This window comes from Melanaphis sacchari, unplaced genomic scaffold (assembly GCF_002803265.2).
Source record: "Melanaphis sacchari strain LSU unplaced genomic scaffold, SCAv2.0 Contig23_pilon_pilon, whole genome shotgun sequence".
Classification (NCBI taxonomy): domain Eukaryota; kingdom Metazoa; phylum Arthropoda; class Insecta; order Hemiptera; family Aphididae; genus Melanaphis; species Melanaphis sacchari.
This window is the reverse complement of record NW_020271114.1, coordinates 2,657,576-2,676,877: the sequence shown is the minus strand read 5'-3', so window position 1 is coordinate 2,676,877 and position 19,302 is coordinate 2,657,576. Positions and strand designations below refer to the sequence as shown.

At 25.7% G+C, this 19,302-nt stretch overlaps 1 protein-coding gene across 3 annotated transcripts; it reads right to left on the bottom strand.

Annotated features, from left to right (window-relative positions):
* Positions 1–326: 326 nt before the first annotated feature.
* Positions 327–18,325, bottom strand: LOC112594654. 3 transcript variants are annotated; one of them, XM_025339560.1, is made up of 9 exons: positions 5,396–5,488; positions 3,170–3,325; positions 3,021–3,091; positions 2,844–2,944; positions 2,442–2,751; positions 2,156–2,371; positions 1,668–1,991; positions 1,067–1,593; positions 327–722 (listed from the first exon to the last, which is right to left on the bottom strand). In XM_025339560.1, exons 1-9 carry the CDS (start codon positions 5,466–5,468, stop codon positions 398–400), a joined length of 2,103 nt encoding a protein of 700 aa, XP_025195345.1. In that variant the 5' UTR covers positions 5,469–5,488; the 3' UTR covers positions 327–397. The 3 variants fall into 3 exon arrangements, with proteins under 3 accessions (XP_025195345.1, XP_025195347.1, XP_025195348.1); XM_025339562.1 differs by lacking the exon at positions 5,396–5,488 and adding an exon at positions 18,243–18,325 and having other exon boundaries at positions 398–722; XM_025339563.1 differs by lacking the exon at positions 5,396–5,488 and adding an exon at positions 6,581–6,661 and having other exon boundaries at positions 398–722.
* Between the last annotated feature and the right edge of the window lie 977 nt (positions 18,326–19,302).

Sequence of the window (19,302 nt, the reverse complement as noted above, 5' to 3'; positions counted from 1 at the left end):
GGCGTAAAAGTTTGAATGCAATATAATTAATATAATATAAAAATAAATGATATCTTCAATGACACTTAACTTATATTTTGGGAAATCACAATAATGTTAAATATATAATAATAGATACATTGTATTAACAATTGATCATTTGAACCATAATATTAACAACATATTAAATTGACAAAGTATTATTAAAATAATTTCGATAAGAACAATACATTTTGTTTGAATTATATTTATAATTTATACATATAATATTATTTTATGTATATTGTGCTTATCTACATAGGTATATAAACTAAATTTTTCAGTCATTTTCATAGGGAAATAAATAATAATTAATATTTGTATGTACAGTTGAGTAATACTTAATAAATTATAAAATGTAAGTACATTTATACATTTTTTAATCGCAATAACAAATTCCTTTCAAAATTGGCATTTTAGCGAGCATTGTTCTAGGTAAACAGTCTGCTTGATGTCCATATTTGTTAATTCGAAAGACCTGCCCAATAACTTCAAATGTTTGGGATCCGTTATTTATTTCTATACCTAGTGTGGCTTCAAAGTATCCATTACCTGGTGTGGCTTTAAATGTTATTTGAACAGATTTTTCGTACACTTTACCATCGTCGTATTTTTGTGGTGCTTCGTACAAATATGTTTCCTCAATAAAAGCCAATTTAATTTCAGCACAATTTTCAAGACCATCCAATAGTTTATTAAAATATCTAAAAAAAAAATCGAAATGATTTTCAGGTTAAATTTATTACATTTAGTTGATGGCATTAATATAATATCTACATTATGTACAAACTAATTAGTTATATTTTAAAAATGTTTAAGAGAATTTAAATTAAAAAATATTTTTTTTGTAAATTTACTTAATAATTCATAAAATAAAACTTATAACGTGTTTGACTATAAAAACTCAACAAAAACATATTTTATATTGATATTTTTTTTCAAAGTATTAGATATTTTAATGTTAAATTTTTATTAATCAAAAGAAAATTATAATTATTACTACTCAGTAAGTAGATATTCATTATTTTAGCTATTTTGCAAATTTAACCTTATGACTTCATTTGATGCTGCAATACTGTATGGGTGTTTTGAATCAAGTCGCTTTTGTTGACCTTCGTGGCAAACACACAGCCATTGAGCCACACCGGCGGCATTGCAATCTCTAACTAATGGAACGGGTTCTAACAATGATAAGCCGGCACTAGTAGCTGAAAAATGATTCTTAACGTTTTTGTCTTGGATACTGTTTAGTAAATATTCATTGATATCAGTTGATTTGTTTTGATTATTCAATGTACTTAATATATGTCTGAATGTAGCATAAATATCATAGGTGGATGTCAGTCTCATACGGTTATCACGGAGGGATTCTTTCCAAGATGGATACTTCATGCTTATCCATTCTGGAAGTACTACGGTGACCATTGGCATTCGGTCCTCTATGGTTCCAACTTTAGTTCGCCGAATGAAATCCATACGGTTGCCATGATCACCGAGCACAAAAATCACAGTTCGGTTAAAAAGCCCTTCGTGGAGAGAAGTCTTAAGGAATTTCATATAATCTAAATCTATCACCTGGAAAAAATAAATACACGATTTATTAATTTAAAATCTTGTTTGTTTAAATTATACTTTTTAAACACACTTACCCCAACAGTATTGACAAAGTCATGACTAACTTCGTTAAAAAGCGAGAATAAGAAAACTGGAGAGTCTTTATAGACTTTTAGGAATGATTTCAAATAGTCAAAATATATAAGATGTTTAGGCGTTGGTCCAAGGCAACCAGGTGAGCTCATCTTATATAACATCGACTGTTCCACAGCTAACCAATATGAACGCATGTAATGCAGAGTTGGCTGTAAAGTAATTCCTCTAGCTAAATAGTCAAACATGTTGAATTCTGGCTGGTCTTCTGCATATAGAGTCGCAGCGCCTTCTTTACTAAAGTCCTTCCATATGTATGGCCAGTCCTGTAGTAAAGAAAATAAAAATATTTTTTAGATATTATAAATTAACTATTTATAAATTGTAGTTATTGTTATTATTTATTAAATTTTGCTTTATAATATTAAAGTATTTTAAATATTAAACATTGAAATTTGGTCACACTGAACGTATAATATTGTTTACATACATCAAACTTATTGTTATGTTCCATGATGAATGATCGGCCAGTTAACATCGGAATCACATTTGGAAATGTGTTTTCACCTACTTTGGTGAAACCATGCATCACATCACCATTCATCTCTTTGGTTATGAAATTATAAGAGTTCATCATTTGTCTCATAAAGTTTAATCTTGAAATGGAATCGATTCCAATTACGGCTACACCTAGTTCCATATCGTCCTATTTATGAAATACAATTATTATACATTAAATTAATTTAAAAATTCTATTGAGTAATGTTTAACATTACTTTAAATTTCCTAACTTCTGGCCTTCTTCTAGCATATGCATGAAAGTTATTATACACAGTAATGCCAAATAAATTAGTGCATGATACGTATATAAAATCCGTAAGAGGTTCGTGAAAACCAGTGATGGGAATTTGTGGTCCATACTCCACGTGGAAATCATCATCATTTGGACGATAAATTTCTTGATAATAACAATGGAGCGTATTTGAGGTTAAGGAATAACCAGACTCTTTGAATCCTGACATATTGAACTGTAGAAGCCCAGTATCCATGTCGATGTAAGTCAAACGATAGGACCTCTCCATACATCTAAATAAGGAAATAAGTAACCAAAATTAAAATCATTGAATAATCTTAATTCTCTATTAAAACTGTACCTAGGTTCTAGGTATGTTACTCACCTTATAGGCTTGGGTACGAATACGTATTTAAGAATAGATGAATCAAATGGGTTAAGTATAGGAAACTGACAAGTAACTCTTGGATCACGATCAGTTAAATTCTATAATATTTAAATGTTACTGTGTTTAAGTACTATACTTCTATCATTTGCATACATTTATTTAACTGAAACTTACTTCGTAAACTACCAAATGTTCAAGTTTCGGCCTCACTAGCTCTTGATGAATGTGATACACCGTCACTGACGCTTAATAAAATACAAAAAATAAATATTGAAAAAATAGTAGTACATACCTAATTAACAATGTTTTTTTTTTTAACTTACCTAATGTTGTGACAAATATAAATAGGTATCTAATAGTATAGTATGGTTCTATAATTTGCTGATTACTAAGTATTCGTTTATGTTTCTTATATGTAGTCATTATAATTCTTATGCTATCCGCTTCATGTTTTTTAATTGTCTTAAGAATTGACTCTCCTGTAATAAAAAGAAGTTTTGTATTGTATTTGATAGATTATGAAATTATTTTGTTTATTTATGGACTATGGTAAGTTTATTTTAGTGATTTTTCCATAGAGTAGTGGAATTATCTAATCAATTTAATATAAATTAAATAAAAAATCAATAATATATAAATAAGAACCAGGTGCTACTTTTTTAGAAATAATAAAAACAAACATATTAACCTGAAATTAAAAATAATTATAAATTAGGTAATACAATTTACGATTATTGAAAAGAACAAATGTTTCGACGTTGTTTAAATAAGTGAAAAACTCTAAATGGTAAAAATTACAGATATATACGTGATATAAATAAAGTAAAAATTCAGTAATTAGTTATTAGATGAGCCAAAATTATTTCATGTGTACTATATACTATTATGAAAGTTTCAAATTTATATGAGTATTTAATAAAAACAAAATTATAATAATCTGATTTTTCATAAAAAATCTTGTTTTGACCATTTTTTTTTTTCAAAGGTAAATTTTAAATTTGATCCTCCAAAATACCAACTAAATTCGGTGCCATCAGTACAACATTAGACGTGATATTTTATATACAAATAATTGTAAGATTATATTGTTCATTTAGCTGTAATAAACTACGCTCGTAGTAATGTACAAGTGGCACCACTCAGTTCATAGAACCGCGGAAAACAGAAAAAATACATTAATTGGAGCTCTCAAAATCCAATAATCCTTCAACTATTATTTATGTTTGGCTACCATCAAACACCAATGATTAATCAATACAATTCACTATTTTTTTCAATAAATTGTGAATTTTATTACTGCTCGATTTATTGAAAATTTAAAAGAGCGAAACACGTTTATTTAATATAACTATACAACGATAATCATTACTTTTTACTTCATTAGTCATTAGATACGTTTTAACAGTATTAATATTTTTAATTATTTTATCAATGTATGTAAAATGTTGAAATGATACAAATTATAAAATGGCCCCTCCCTGCTTAACCTACCTGCCAAATATATATTGTACTGCTAATATAGGTATTTAATTAAAACCAATATTTGATCTCTGGTTTTGATCAAATTTTGGCTAATAATTATTCTAAATGTTTATAATATTTCTTATCCAACGTTTTTGAAGTTTTGTAGTTTATTATCTAAAATCATATTTTAAGCATTTTTAAAAGTAGTATTTTAATAGTTTGTTAAATTATTCAGTTCTAACTAAAAAATTAAGTCAATATGATTTAGATAAAATTATTATTTTTTTTTTTTTTGGTACTAGTAAAAATAAACCTCATAAAAAATTTAAGAGTACTATCTATTTAAATATTAGTTTATGAAATAGTTTTTTTTCTAGTCATTATTTAGAATTATTTACGTTTTACGCACCGACCCTTGACATACTTCAAACTATGTTACTTCACAATTTATTAACCGACCATAAAAAAAGCTTATGAATATGTATAATAAATATATGCACAATAATTAGTCATAGTTTTTGTGGTACCTTAGGAATTTCTCGAATTGTAAATAATGAAAAAAAAAGAACTAGGTAGTATAGGTGTAGATTATCTGATTATAATGTGCCTTCTTTTACATTTATATTTGAGCTTGTAACAATTTTCTATTAATGTATACACATTATACCTCCTACTCATTACAGATGTTTAAATCACACGCCTGATGTTTATTTTTTTTATTTTTTTTTAACTTGTGTAAAATTAGAAAACGCATACATTACGATTCACAGGCGCCCGTAACGCGTGAACAGCGTATTAATGTTTAATATTATCGTATCATATACACTGCATTGTTGTGTGTGTGTTCAGGGTGAAGCAAAGTTTATTAATCAGTCACTCGAAGACAGTACATGTACATTAGCGGGACACGTCATACGTACGTAGGTTACACGTAATATAATATTACACGCGACCATAATTTGATCTTTAGAGTATAAAAATAGTTTCATATCATATCATATATTATATTATTATAAAACTACACCGGGACAAGAGTGCATCGCGACGTCAGTGTTGGCGAATACCCGGACCGGACGAATACCTACTTATAGAATAAAACCTGCGCAATCTAGTGATCGGCTGTCTCGCCGGTTTTATACTGAACGGACGACGGACCATGCGCACCACACTGTATTCCGTAGTACACGTGTACAACTCAAGTGGATGTGGATGTAATGGCTAACCGATACGATGCTGATTGCTGGGTATGCGTCGACACTAAGACAATAATATCATGTTGTTAACAATTTATTATAATAATAATATTCTTTGAACATGTCATTAAAATGTATAAAGGCGCGCGATCGAAGATCCGTCTTAGCCCAAATGTCCAAACGTCGTAAATACACAATAACGACTATAGTGGGTGAGTATACCGACCATAATGCATTGTAAACAATACTTTAGACGCCGCTGAGGATGTTATATCGCGAAAAGGCCACGCGTTGAATGTGATATGTATATAAGCACACGATTATTAAAGCCGGGAATATCGTTGCGGTCATGTCTAGTAACATTTTTAAAATCCTCATTTTGGCTATAGAAAAAAGTATAAATAGTACAATAAAACAGAAGTAACAGTACAAGTCAAAAGAAAAGGGCTGGAATTCTTAAATGGTGTGCAGAGCGAAATTAAAAAATGTGTTATAGTGGTCTATAGTATGAAAATTCGTTACTATATTTAAATTTAAAATTTAAATTCAATTAATATAAAATAAAGAACAAACCGAATTTAATTCTATAAGAATGTTTATGTTAATTACCTTCTTTATTTTAAGATTGTTGAAATCGTTTTTTATATTGTAGTTTAAATGATAATAATAAATCCTATAGTAATGTATAAATATTTGAATATATTTTATTAAAGTAAAAAAAAATCAACTATCACAATAACTTTAACCAAAAAAGATCATGGATTTAAATTAATCGAATGTTTTATCGATCAAATTAACAATAATTTACATCTGTTGATATAACTCTTAACTGACTGAAGTTTGGTTGGGTGGTTGTGTAGTTTTATGTACACTATCTGTGACATTAAGAAAAGGTAAGTATGGCCTAATATAAAGTGTGCAGCACAAAAAGACATTTATTTTAGGCCCTGGGTTAAAGAGATTGAATATTTTTCGACCTGTATTGGACCGATTTTTTTCGGCCGTCCTTAGTTATATCTATCTACTTATCTTTATATATATAAATTTATTATATATTATTATTTATCGTATACATACTATTATATAGCTGTAGGTTAGGTCGTATTAATACGACGAAAACGACACCCGAACGACGATGACGTCCTTCGTGCAGGCGCGCCGGCTGGTCAAACTTTAGTGCGTCCCCCACACAATCGGCTAGTATTGGTGAGACTTGATAGACGGCCAAGAGCGTTTATTGTATTTGCCAGCAGACCTACGCGTACGATATTAACTAGAGTGACAAATTATAAAGTACGTTTTGATGGGGTGTTATTGATTTGAAATAAATGGGACACACGATGTTTATTTTTTAATTTATTAATATCTAGTTTTAATGCTTACTGAGACGAACCGTGTATTACAACATCACCTTTGTCCTTCCAATTTTCAATTATTTTTATAGATAATTTTTTATGGTGTGTTTGTTTTCCCTCAATGTTATCAATTACCTTATAATATTATTCTATTCTCATTATAAATAAATAATTAAAGCTTTGTTAGTTAATAATTATAATTTATTGCTGATGATAATTAGTAAACAGTAAATATTAATTTATATACTAACTTTATTAATTATTATAATCAATGTCATTGCTAATAAATGCTAGTAACATCGTGACATTTCCTCATTGTCTATTAATACAAATTATTTTAGTGTACCCACTGCTATAATAACTAATAACACAAAATATGAAGAAAAAAAAATTAACTGTTTGTTAAATATTATATTGTGGTATTCAATGTTTTGATTTTACCGTAAGTATTAATCAAGGGGAATAGAGATAGTAAATTAATTTTGGATATACTTCTGCAATTACTAGAAGCCGATTTTTATACTATAATAGTCTTGAATTTAATATAAATACTAAATCAAATGTAGGTATTTACTTTAAAAATAATCAACTATAGGTCATAAACAATACGATTTTATAAATCTATCACATTTTATGTTTGTTAACATAATTAATAGTAATATAACAAACTTTATTTTAAATGTGTATAAATATAACAGCAAGTATATTTATAACTAGAACGTCATATATATTTTTATAAATACGCATTATAATATATTATTAATTTTTATGACAAACTATGTCAGTATGCATTTGAATTTTTATTTTTACGAACATTTTCTGTTTTAAATTACTCATAACACAATTTTGGAGGTTTGTTAATTTTTTTTTAGTTTGTTATAAATACAATTATTGTTCATGTGAATGGAAGGATTTTATGTACAAAGGAACCTAAATTTTTTATGTACCCACCTAACTGAATTATTATCTAATTTATACTATTTTGGTATAGATATTAAGCACATTTATTTGTAGAATGAGGACTATTTAACACGATAGTAGTTGTTACTTATTGCGCTATAATAATACATAACATGCTGAATTGCATAAACTAAATTCAAAGTCTGTGTTAATTAATTTAATATTTAAAAGTATACTAATGAAACGAATCGTACTAGAAATTTATTATGATGGTTGTCATAGAATAAGTTCTATTTTACTAGTGTATATTGACATCCAATAACAGTAATTGTATTAAATTATACCAATTAACTTTAATTAAAATAAAAGAATACATTTATTGACCTTATAACCAATATATTTTTTTTATCTTTGACACAAGAATTTAAAGAAGTTTTTTACTTTTTAATTCCTAGTCTTTTTTTTAAATTGCGGTGATATAGAATTTAATTTTAATTCAATTAATATAATTGAACTTAATACAAATTCGAAATAAACTCGATGGGCCATACCAAAAATAAACTTGTTTGCTATAAATAGAAAAAACATCGCAAAATTTGTTATGTTAAGCACTTTAAGATAAAGAAATCAAATGCGAGTGTGGGGCGTTTTCTTAAGAACTTATAAATAATTCCTATACCTACATTTAAATAAAAAAGTAAGCAAGTAGAGTTATTGAATTAAATACTATAATGGATTTCGTTAAATTTGCATTCAGTGATGAACCATTGTACACGAAAGACGATTTTGAGCGAAGACTTTAAATTTGATAGCCATAGTTATAAAACAAATATTTAAATAATTAGAATATTGGATTTGCATAAAAATTCTTCTTTTTCCTTAATTTTTCATTCGTTTTTTTTCCAATTATTAAAAAAAATATTGGGAATTTTTGAATTTGACCTCAGTATGAACTAGATTTAATTTTCTATTCAAAACCACCCTCAAAGTAAAAATTGAAACATTTTATAAATTACTTATCGTGTACACAGAAACAAACTAAAGAATAAAAAAAAAAAATAAACATTTATCGCTCTGCTAAAAATATTGACATATTTTAAGATTTTTTAATTTAATATGTTTCGGCTATTTCGGGATTCGGGTATAATATATTAATATGTTTTGTGACAAGAATATTAGTTTGCTAAAATTCATCAATTGTATCAATATGTTCAAATTTAATTTTTTTTATTCATGGTGACAAAGCAGTTATAATTGAGGTAGGTAGATACTTACAAAATTAATTATTTGATATAATATAACATATTTCATTTAATAGTATCTAATAAATATACTTGTATATTAGATAAAATCATAAATATTTTTATTTCGATTTTTAGAGTTTGAAATTTAAATATAATTCAATATATATTTTACTACTGATGGTAAATTGATTGTGTAAAAAACATGCAATCGTAGTCAATACAAGTAGTGACCAAAAAGTGATAGAAAACTAATATAGGTGAAGCTAATTACATTATTATAAATTGATTCGATATTTTGATTACAACGTTACATGGTATATAAAATATAATTCACAAATACAATAAAAATATCATAAAAACCATGTTTGAATGATTAATATAGTAAATAATAAATAAATATTTCGTATCATTTTACATATTATCTTAAATCTTAACACTTTAATAATTTAATAGTTTTATTACAATACATATTTGATTTGATGATTCACCGATTCAAGATATTTTAAATCCGTTCTAAATTTGATTCTTAATTCCGATTTTAAAATTTAATAATACTATGGGCACACCTATTTTGTTTTATAAATATAAGTAAACAAAAAAAATCTCCGTCATATAATATATACAACTGTTAAAATATGACAATTATCATCAATCCGTTTCATTAAAACAAAAATAATAAAACATGATGTGTTTTTGTTACGCTATTTTTGTAGTTGTATAATATTATGTATGCTAAAAATTATCTAACTTTTGATAGTATATTATGAATAATAATTAAAACAATGGCGTATTTATCTGTGAATTTAGATGTATTCCTAACATCCTTTACCTATAGAATGAAAATGACAATTTTTAATAATTTTTTAATTCAATGATCTACAAGAATTAAAAAAAAAAAAAAAATGAATTTTCAATGTCTTTTATTTAAGAAATACAGGTTTAAATTAATACATCGTTTTAAATCTTTAAATTATTTTATTTACAATAATTTTTATCGTGTATTATTCCTAGAAGCACTAATAACTAAAATAGTGTCTTGGCTTAAAATTTAATTTCTGTATACTTTTAATAACTGTAATAAAATAAAATTCGAGGTTTATAAGCTACGATAGGATTAATTGACAATAATAATGTTGCGGACATTAAGATATAATATAATCTACATATTATAGAATATATTGTTACATACCATATGTAAAAATATTATTAACAATTATTTTTAAAAGCCTATTTAATACTAATTACAGTGAATTAATATAATAATTATTTAATCAATAATTTAAGTACCTATCTACTCTTTAAATTATATATTTATCAAAATTTGATAAAAAATTTTAATAGCTTAACAAAGGAATAAGAAACTATAGGCACTTACATAAAACCGAGGTATAGATAATTAGTAATTACTATTATGTATCTGATAGATTAATATCCCCGTATGAAATCAATTTAATCTTTCAAGTGTATACATAAAAAAGGAAATTAAACTTGTTAAATAATCATAATTATTGGTACCCATAGAATACCTGTGCCATTAAATTATTTTAGTAATTAGTAAACAACTTGTTCAATATGTTGAAAATGAATGATTGATTACACCTGATATTAATACTTTATTAGAAATATCGATTTTCTATTTTTATACGAATAAATATAAAATATAATTTTAAAAACATAAAAGAAGAAATAACCAGTAAATTCGCTAGGTGTATTGAGTAGTGAAATGGATGTATAACGATTAAATTAAATTATAATAATAAGATATTGTAGGTATAAGAAAAACGATTTTGAGGAAAAAACCGGATGGTTCATATTTATTTTTTAGCATAGTAGATGTACAATTATATTTTTAATATTATTAATATTTATTATTCAATTCTATTAGCATTGTTTTACTATTAAATAATTTGGAAATTAACTTATTTTATTTACCTGAAAATGTTTAATGTCTATAAGTAATAGAAATAAAAAGAGCCAATATATTTTAAAACTGTATCATGTCTAGATGATGATAAATATTTGGTGAAAAATTTAGTCTGCGATTATTTATTTTCAAATCAGAAGTCATAGTAAAAAAACTGGTCAAGGTTAGGTCTAAGCTGGTCAACAATTGATTTTGAGTAAAATTCTTGATTTTCACAATTTTTTTTAGAATTAAATTTTTAAAAATATTTACAGATGAATAAAAATGCTATCAAGCACCAATATAAATCGAAAAATACTTAAAACAAATAGAAAATTTAGTATACCATAATAAATAAATATATATATTTTCTTTATTTTTCATTATACATAAACATGCACTTGATTCAATAATTCTTACTACTATTTTACATCACTAAACTATATTTTTATATTTACTTAAAATATCAATAAACTTACGTTATTTATACTATTAGATAGGTGCATGTTAATATTACATTACTTCATATATATTAATCATAAATGCTTGTTCAATGCGATTTTCTTGTTGATATTGAATACGTCATTATTGTATATAAATATTATGTTAACTTAAAAAGAGTCACTATATTTTATAATTTATAATAAAATATAAATTGATATTTCTATTTCTATTTCCTAGTGTTGTTTTGTCCGTTAATATTCTAATTATTTAGAAAACTATTGGGAATTTTCTACTTTTATAAAGTTCTTGGCACATTACAGTGTACTGTATTGGTCTTTCTATCAGAATACATTTTCTAAGTTAAGAACCTAGTTAAATTTTCTGCTTCAAAACGTTATGACGCATACAAACGACCTATACATTATTTAAGAGTGGTTAGGGAGAGAAATTTCCTCCTTCCCATCACCAAGTAAAATTTAGGATGTGATACATTTATAAAGTTTTTTATGTTCAAATATTATAGTATAACGTAATTTAATTTTTCTTTGTAAGTATTAAATTGTCAATTTGCAAGTTAAAATTTAAAAAGGGATAAAGTAGATGTAGAGTGTACCTCGTCAATGAGGAGTAAGTCGCTGAATAATATTATAATATGTGTTGAATTTGAATTTAATGATAAATCATTGCACTAGGAAAACGATTTTGAGAAAAGACTGTCTGTCAGCTAATAAATTTAGTAATAGTGTAGGTTAAATTGGTTTTTTCCGAAAACACTGAATTAAAAATTTCATTGTGCAGTATATAAAATGTAAATATAAACACGTTAAAAGTTTCAATTATTAACGAATAGTATTTTTAAATTTCAACAAGATAACTAAAACCATTATTATCTTCGTTTAAATATCTAATTTCGTTCAAGTTTGCATTTACATAGATAAAATATATAAAAAAAAGTTGTATTCATATATATTTTAGGCTTTTTAATTAAATTATAAACTGCTCATGAAAAACTTTGTAATAATAATTTAATTAATTGTTATCCTTATCTAAAAAAATGTAAGATCTTACACATTTTTAACTACACAATTTTTAAACATTTTTGAATTTTTGACAAATCTTGTTAAAATTTGAACTTAGACAGCTTATAAAAAAATACACACATCAATATTAAATAAAAAAATTTTATCACTCTGCTCAGAATTTAAATTTAAGTATAATATATACATATTTATTATTTTTTATTATTGGTAGTATGATAAAAGTAAGCAAATGTATGAATGGTAGGTATACTACTTTATTATTAAGACAGAGAATTATATGTCCTATTAACCTATTTTTAAGTCTGTATGAAGATGTAGTTATGCCAAAGTACCAAAATATGTCCTGAACAAATTGCTAATTTTACTATTTTTGAAATTTTCGTCATAAAATGAAAATCATTATTTTTTTTAAAAACTTGCTTACAAATTACGTAAATTTACATTTTGTATTTACCTTAAAACAATTCATATCCGTTTTTGTTTTTAACCAATTTAATATAACTTGATGTTTTCAAAAATAATTTTTATTTGTATTTGAAATAAATGTATACATTTTTTAAAATTGTCCTCGAATTTTTTCTGTTACCTTATACACTCCAAAGACTCTACAAATCTTCAGCTCTCTTTTGTATTTTATGATTTGCAAATTACAAAAAAAAAAGTATTTTAATACTTATTTCATACATATAAAAGTACTAAAATTGTACGAATATGCAAAATAAAATTTGATGTAAAGAATTGTTTGGCCATGTGCAATACATTTTGGTATGAAATGGGAATTTTTTTGTACCAAATAATAAAAAAATGCAGAACTATATAAATACCTGACATTGTTATTATTATTTAGGTATAATTTACATAAAACCAAACACTTATTCTCATATAATTTTTATTTGTTTAACAGTAGATAGTAGTACACCAACCTAAAATTGCCATACGACATAAGTGCGGGCGGAATTGTACAACATTTTTAGCGGTGCTAGATTTAGACCATTAACCAAAATGACCCGCGCGAGGCTCACATTTACTAGTCTTGCTATTTGTCCTGGTGCTTCAGTCAATAATTTAGTTTATCCCTGTTAATAGAAACTGAGGTAAAGTAACATTTAATATCGTATTATTTAATAATAAAACAGAATAATATTGTACAATGTATCATTATATGATTGTCTTATATTAGCTATATTATGTTATCTAAATTATAAATGACTAAATCTAATCGGTATGGGTTTAGGTTTATTTGTCGCTTAACGAGTATCCTTATACTAACAAAAAACACTTACTACTAAAAAACAAAAAAAGGTCATATGATGTCTCGATTTGAAGTTTTAAGGATCTACCTATACACAAAACCGTTCATTTTTTTCCTTTTCAATGTTCCATAATGCCAATTTTTGTTATCACTTTTCACTAATCAAAAGTTTTGTCGGTTACTCGTTCTAATTTATAACATTTAGTTAGTTTTAACATAGATAAGTTTTTGAACGAATAGTCACGCTCTATTTTTTTTTTTTTTTTGACTGACTAAGCGTTATATTACCAAGGTTGTCCCTTAACAACCCATGCAAAATAATATAATAACGTTACCTTATACTAACAGTGTAACCTTGTTATTGTCTTTGATATAATTTTTTTAATCGTATGATTAAATTTTTACTTGTGCAAATTTTGCTTACGCAATAGTAACTACTTGTATACATAAGAAATCATTTTTATAAATAAAATTGTTTGAAATTTGTAATTATGATTTCCGAACATAAATGTAAACATAGATGGGTGTCGACAATTCATACAGTTTATGATCTGTAAATATGTCATTCAGTCCATGAATAACTAATAAAAAATATTATGTAATATTTAAATTTCAATAACAAACTGTACATGGACACGCAAAAAATAGATATCTATGATTCAATGTTTTTCCACGCAATGGAAAAATATCAAATAGCTACCTTTTTATCGTTTAAAAAAGTTAAAATAAATAATTTCTTATGCATAATAGATATTTATTAACACCGCAAATTGTTCGTTAATATTTTCTTAAAAATGTCGAACCACATTAATTACTGTTAAAATATTTCCATTTTTACATTATAGGTAGTGTACAGACCATTTAATAAATTTTTGTTGCATTTTAATTATGAAAAAGTATGTTATATGATGTTAAAACTGGTGGTTGACCGCGAAAAAGTGGTAAAATTTTTTCCATAAAAAAATATACAACAATTTTTTGTCCCATTTTAATTAAAATAAAATATGGCTACCCTAAGTTGTTTCATAAATGCCTTGAAAAATAAAAATTCTAAATATAGCCCTACATACAAAATAAACACACGCATTTCCTTATACATAATACATTATATAAATTATTTTTAACAAAATTCGTTTTATTCATAATTGTAATTTACGAAGATTAATTAAATAAATCTATTCGAAAAACCTAAAAATAATAAAACATATAAATGCTTAAAAATGTAAAGTTGGGTAAGTTCACCATTTTTTTTTTTGTATTTAAACTATCATAAAAAAAAAAATCGACAAAGCTAAATTAAAATTAATTTTTAAATAGTTACTTAAATTTCAAATTTTCAGGAAATTAATGACAAGCTAAATTAAAAGTTTTTACTTTTTTTTAATTACCCATAACTATATATGTAAATATATTTTATATTCAATGAATGAAAGATTATTTGTTACTTAGTTTTAGAATAGTAAAATGAATGAATAACAAACACAACCAGACTCTTATACACAAATATATTTTATTTTTTTTTTCAATAGTTGTAGAAGATGTTTGCCATTATAACGAGTATTTATTATTACTTCTTAAGTTTCATAATTGTTGAATTGTATTCCCAAAGGTTAGGTTATTCCAAAATCACTATTACATACTCTGTCTCAAAGTAGAATACACCGGTTTAGCGCATCGCGACTGAAGGTCGCGGAAGCTCGTTGCCGATTTTCTCCTACTATGCGACGAAATTGACAGCAGATGCGCGGCACCAAACGAAAACCGGTCAGCCGCCTGGTGTATTCTACTTTGAGACGGAGTATAGAAGAAATGTACGAGTATATTGGTACAAATTTACAATCAAGCAGTTCTCAGTGTTTTATATTAATAAAATTATTATAAGAAATCAAATACTTATTATATTTTATAATAATATAAATCTTATGAACAATTTTGTTATTGCTTACTATCAATTGAATCAATTTCAAATATCGTATGGATGAGGGGTCGTAGCAATTATGCGGTGCGTGGTATGGGTTATTTATATTATGCAAGGCTGGGCAAGTCAATATTATATTTTAACTAAAATCAGTAAACCATTTTTATTTTCAATTAAGTTAAAAATTAAATTAATAAACATTTTAAACATATTAATTATGATAGATAATATCATCAAGTTAACTTAACGTCTTATACTAATAACTAATAAGTTAATTAAAAAACGAAAATCCATAGAAAATTTGGATAAATATTATTCGTGTATTTGTGAAAAATATGTAAATACGCATTTCCATATAAAGAAATAAATAATACTAAAAATTTATAAATAACCAATCGTGGAAAGTGGCAATAGACTGACAAGTTCTAAGTAGTGAAAATAAATATTAAATAATAGTAATAATATTGTAGCAGTGTAATGAGCGGGAAAGAAAAATTGTATATTATAAGTGTATAATATATTTTTATAGTTATAAATTTATGATAATAATACATAAATTGAAACAGCCAAAATGCATGATAATTGTATAAAAGGACGTTATATCTGCAAATGTTGTCTTCGTTCTTCAAACGTACATTATAGAAAATTTCACGTTCACACCAATAGGTAATAATCCATTTTACTCATAATTTATATGATATATAAAATTATGTTATTTATAGGTAAGATTATTTTCTAGAAAATTTCGTAAAATTTTAGACTTGGACCACGTGAGTATATAATGTACGTCGTAACGTATATTAATTTTGTCGTCCTTCATAAAATGTTATTGATATTTCTGTACTATGTTCGCTCGTGTGGCCTCAGCCTTATTTGTATTATACAGTTTTATTATTTGCTATTAAGTGATATTTTAACTGTTATTTATGTAGTTTTAAATCTATATATAATTACTGTTTTATTTTACGACCATGATCCCCAAAAATCTTAAACAATTATAAATGCTCAACGATTCTGAAAAGGTTGAGAACCATTGCTATAAGCTGCACACATTAACGTACAGCTGTAAAACTGTAATAATTCTATATTTTTTTTTTTTTTTTGAACTAGTTAAATTATCAAACACTTATAAATTTATTTTTAACTTTTTAACTAGTAGTGTGTCTAGATTTGTAAAAATATTAAATTAGCATTTTCATATTATTTTATTAAAATAAAATAGTTAAAAATAAATTTAATAATGTAATACCGATTGAAAAATACAAGATATATATAAAGTTTATGTAGGTATATTTTGGTATTTATGCAAATCTCTGGGTTTTAGATACTTATAAATTTATTATTCAATAATTATAAAATATATACATTATTCTTATTTAAGCCATCTGTTACATTATTCTAGTTATTATAGCCTATTTATAATCAATGATTGTACTTGAACAATATCGTGATTGATAGGATAAAACAATATTGAAAAATAACAGAATGAAGAGACGTCCCAGTATAATAATTAATAACATATGAATGAAATGCTTTATTTTATAATTTTAATTATTAATTAAAATAATAAAATCTGAAATATTAATATAATAATATGTTAGCTAAAGAAATGTAAAATATAATTATTATATTAGAATGGCTAAAATAAAATGAATATTTATAATAATGTACATATTGTATATGGTACTATTACAGGGTAAATGTCAATTTGAAATAGTCGTTAGATAATAGATTCATGTATATATATATTTATATGTTATTAGACCTAGGGTCTAAATTCTAGGCTTAAGTCAATAAATAATTTTTTAATTTTTAATTGAAATTTGAATTAAAATTAATGATAATTAAAAAGAAGCGTTAAGATTTTTATGGTTGATAATTGGGTACAGCATTTTGAAACTGAAGACAATTAAACAAACGGATATTTATGTTGAAAGGTATCTATGATGCCCAAAAATAACCATACAAATTATAATTATAAAATTCAAAAATTTATAGATTGAATTGATCAAAATTCAAAGGTAATGCTATTACGATGGTTTATAAAACGTCTGTTCGGTAATAACATAGAATGGTAGGTAACCTGCTAAATGGGGAGCATCCGAGTTGCGTCCCGTAAAAAAGGTATACACGAATTGTGTCCTGAATTTTTTGGGACGCAATTCGTGTATTTTAATTAGGGGTTCTTAAACAACTAACAAATAAATAAATAAATAATAATTATATATATATATATATAAAATCACAAGTCAATCAAAAAATTGTTTATCGAATTTAATAAAAACTATATAATAACGTTAAATCACTAAGATATAATCAAAATCAATATATCCATAATATAATATATAATATATATATGTAAATAAATAATAATAATAATAATAATAATATTTTTATTAATTAAAATTTCAGTCAAAAATTAGGTTTATACTTATTAGATAAGCATTTTACGAAATCTAATCTTGTTATTTTACTTTCGTTTAATTTTTTTATTTGATTTTCAACAAATAAAATGTTATTTCAGTGTTATATCCTATATTGACGTACAGAAATTAGTGAGCTTCTAACTATTTTTTTTTTTTGTAACATCATACTGCCGATTTGAATAATCTTAAAAACTGATTTTTATATAACTAGGTACTTTAGAATGTGCCTGTTTATAAAAACCTATTAACCCACCTACCTGTTTTTTCAGACGATTTTTGCCAAAGACAACCGACCGCGTGCTCGAGCGGACGTGCTGAGTTTTCCGGTAGGCCACGTTGAAACGTCGGACACGCATCACTGCAGTAGTCCGGATAGAACGCTATTGTCGTGCCTAATACTCATTGCTGCTTGCTGGTGATTATTAAAAGTCATCTTGTGCGACAACGTAAAAAATAATGAATTGTCGTCAATGGCCGAACAAGACAGTGTACTGCTTTTTGTACGCTAGAATAACTTACGTAAGTTGACAGTCCGCAACAAAATATTCGGAGACCAGCTGCGAACAAACGGAAGAAACCGACAACACGTTAAATACCATAGTTCATAAAAATAATAATTAACTAATAATATTATAACAACACTACAGTTGTGTATTAAAGGACATGCGGTATTTATAGGATACCTCTCTATACTACAAATTGTAATAATCCACACGTCGCGCGCCCAAGTCTTAACTTCCGAGCATGTACGTGCAACACTCGACACTGCGCGGCGTCAACGATTACTGCGTTTTTGCGGTACGTCCTAGCACGCGATTACGTTGTTTATTGTTGGCACGCCGCAGATAAATAGTTCGTCATCCGTCCCCATGCGACCGTGCACGACTGTATGCAGGTGTACGTCATTTCGTCACTACGTATTTTTTGACAATATGTATGGACTTTTCTCCTCCCCCTTCAATTTGCCTGACAGCAGGACATTTACAAAAAATTTATAAATTACTCTAAAAGTAAATTTTAAGCTGTTTGACAAAAAATAATTTTACCTTTACTCAACGTGTGTGTAACTTACATATCTTTTTTTATTATTATATATTATATATATAATATATATATATATATTTTATTATTCGTTATCTATTCGTGTTTATACGCGTACTGCGTACTTACACAATATTTTATAAATTAACTAAGTACATTTAATTATGCGCATAATGTCAACTATTGTCTACTGTATGTTTTTACATTTTATTGTTGTGGAGAGGAGAAAATATACAGATTCCTGTATGCACATTTTTACTTGACTTAGTTATCCAA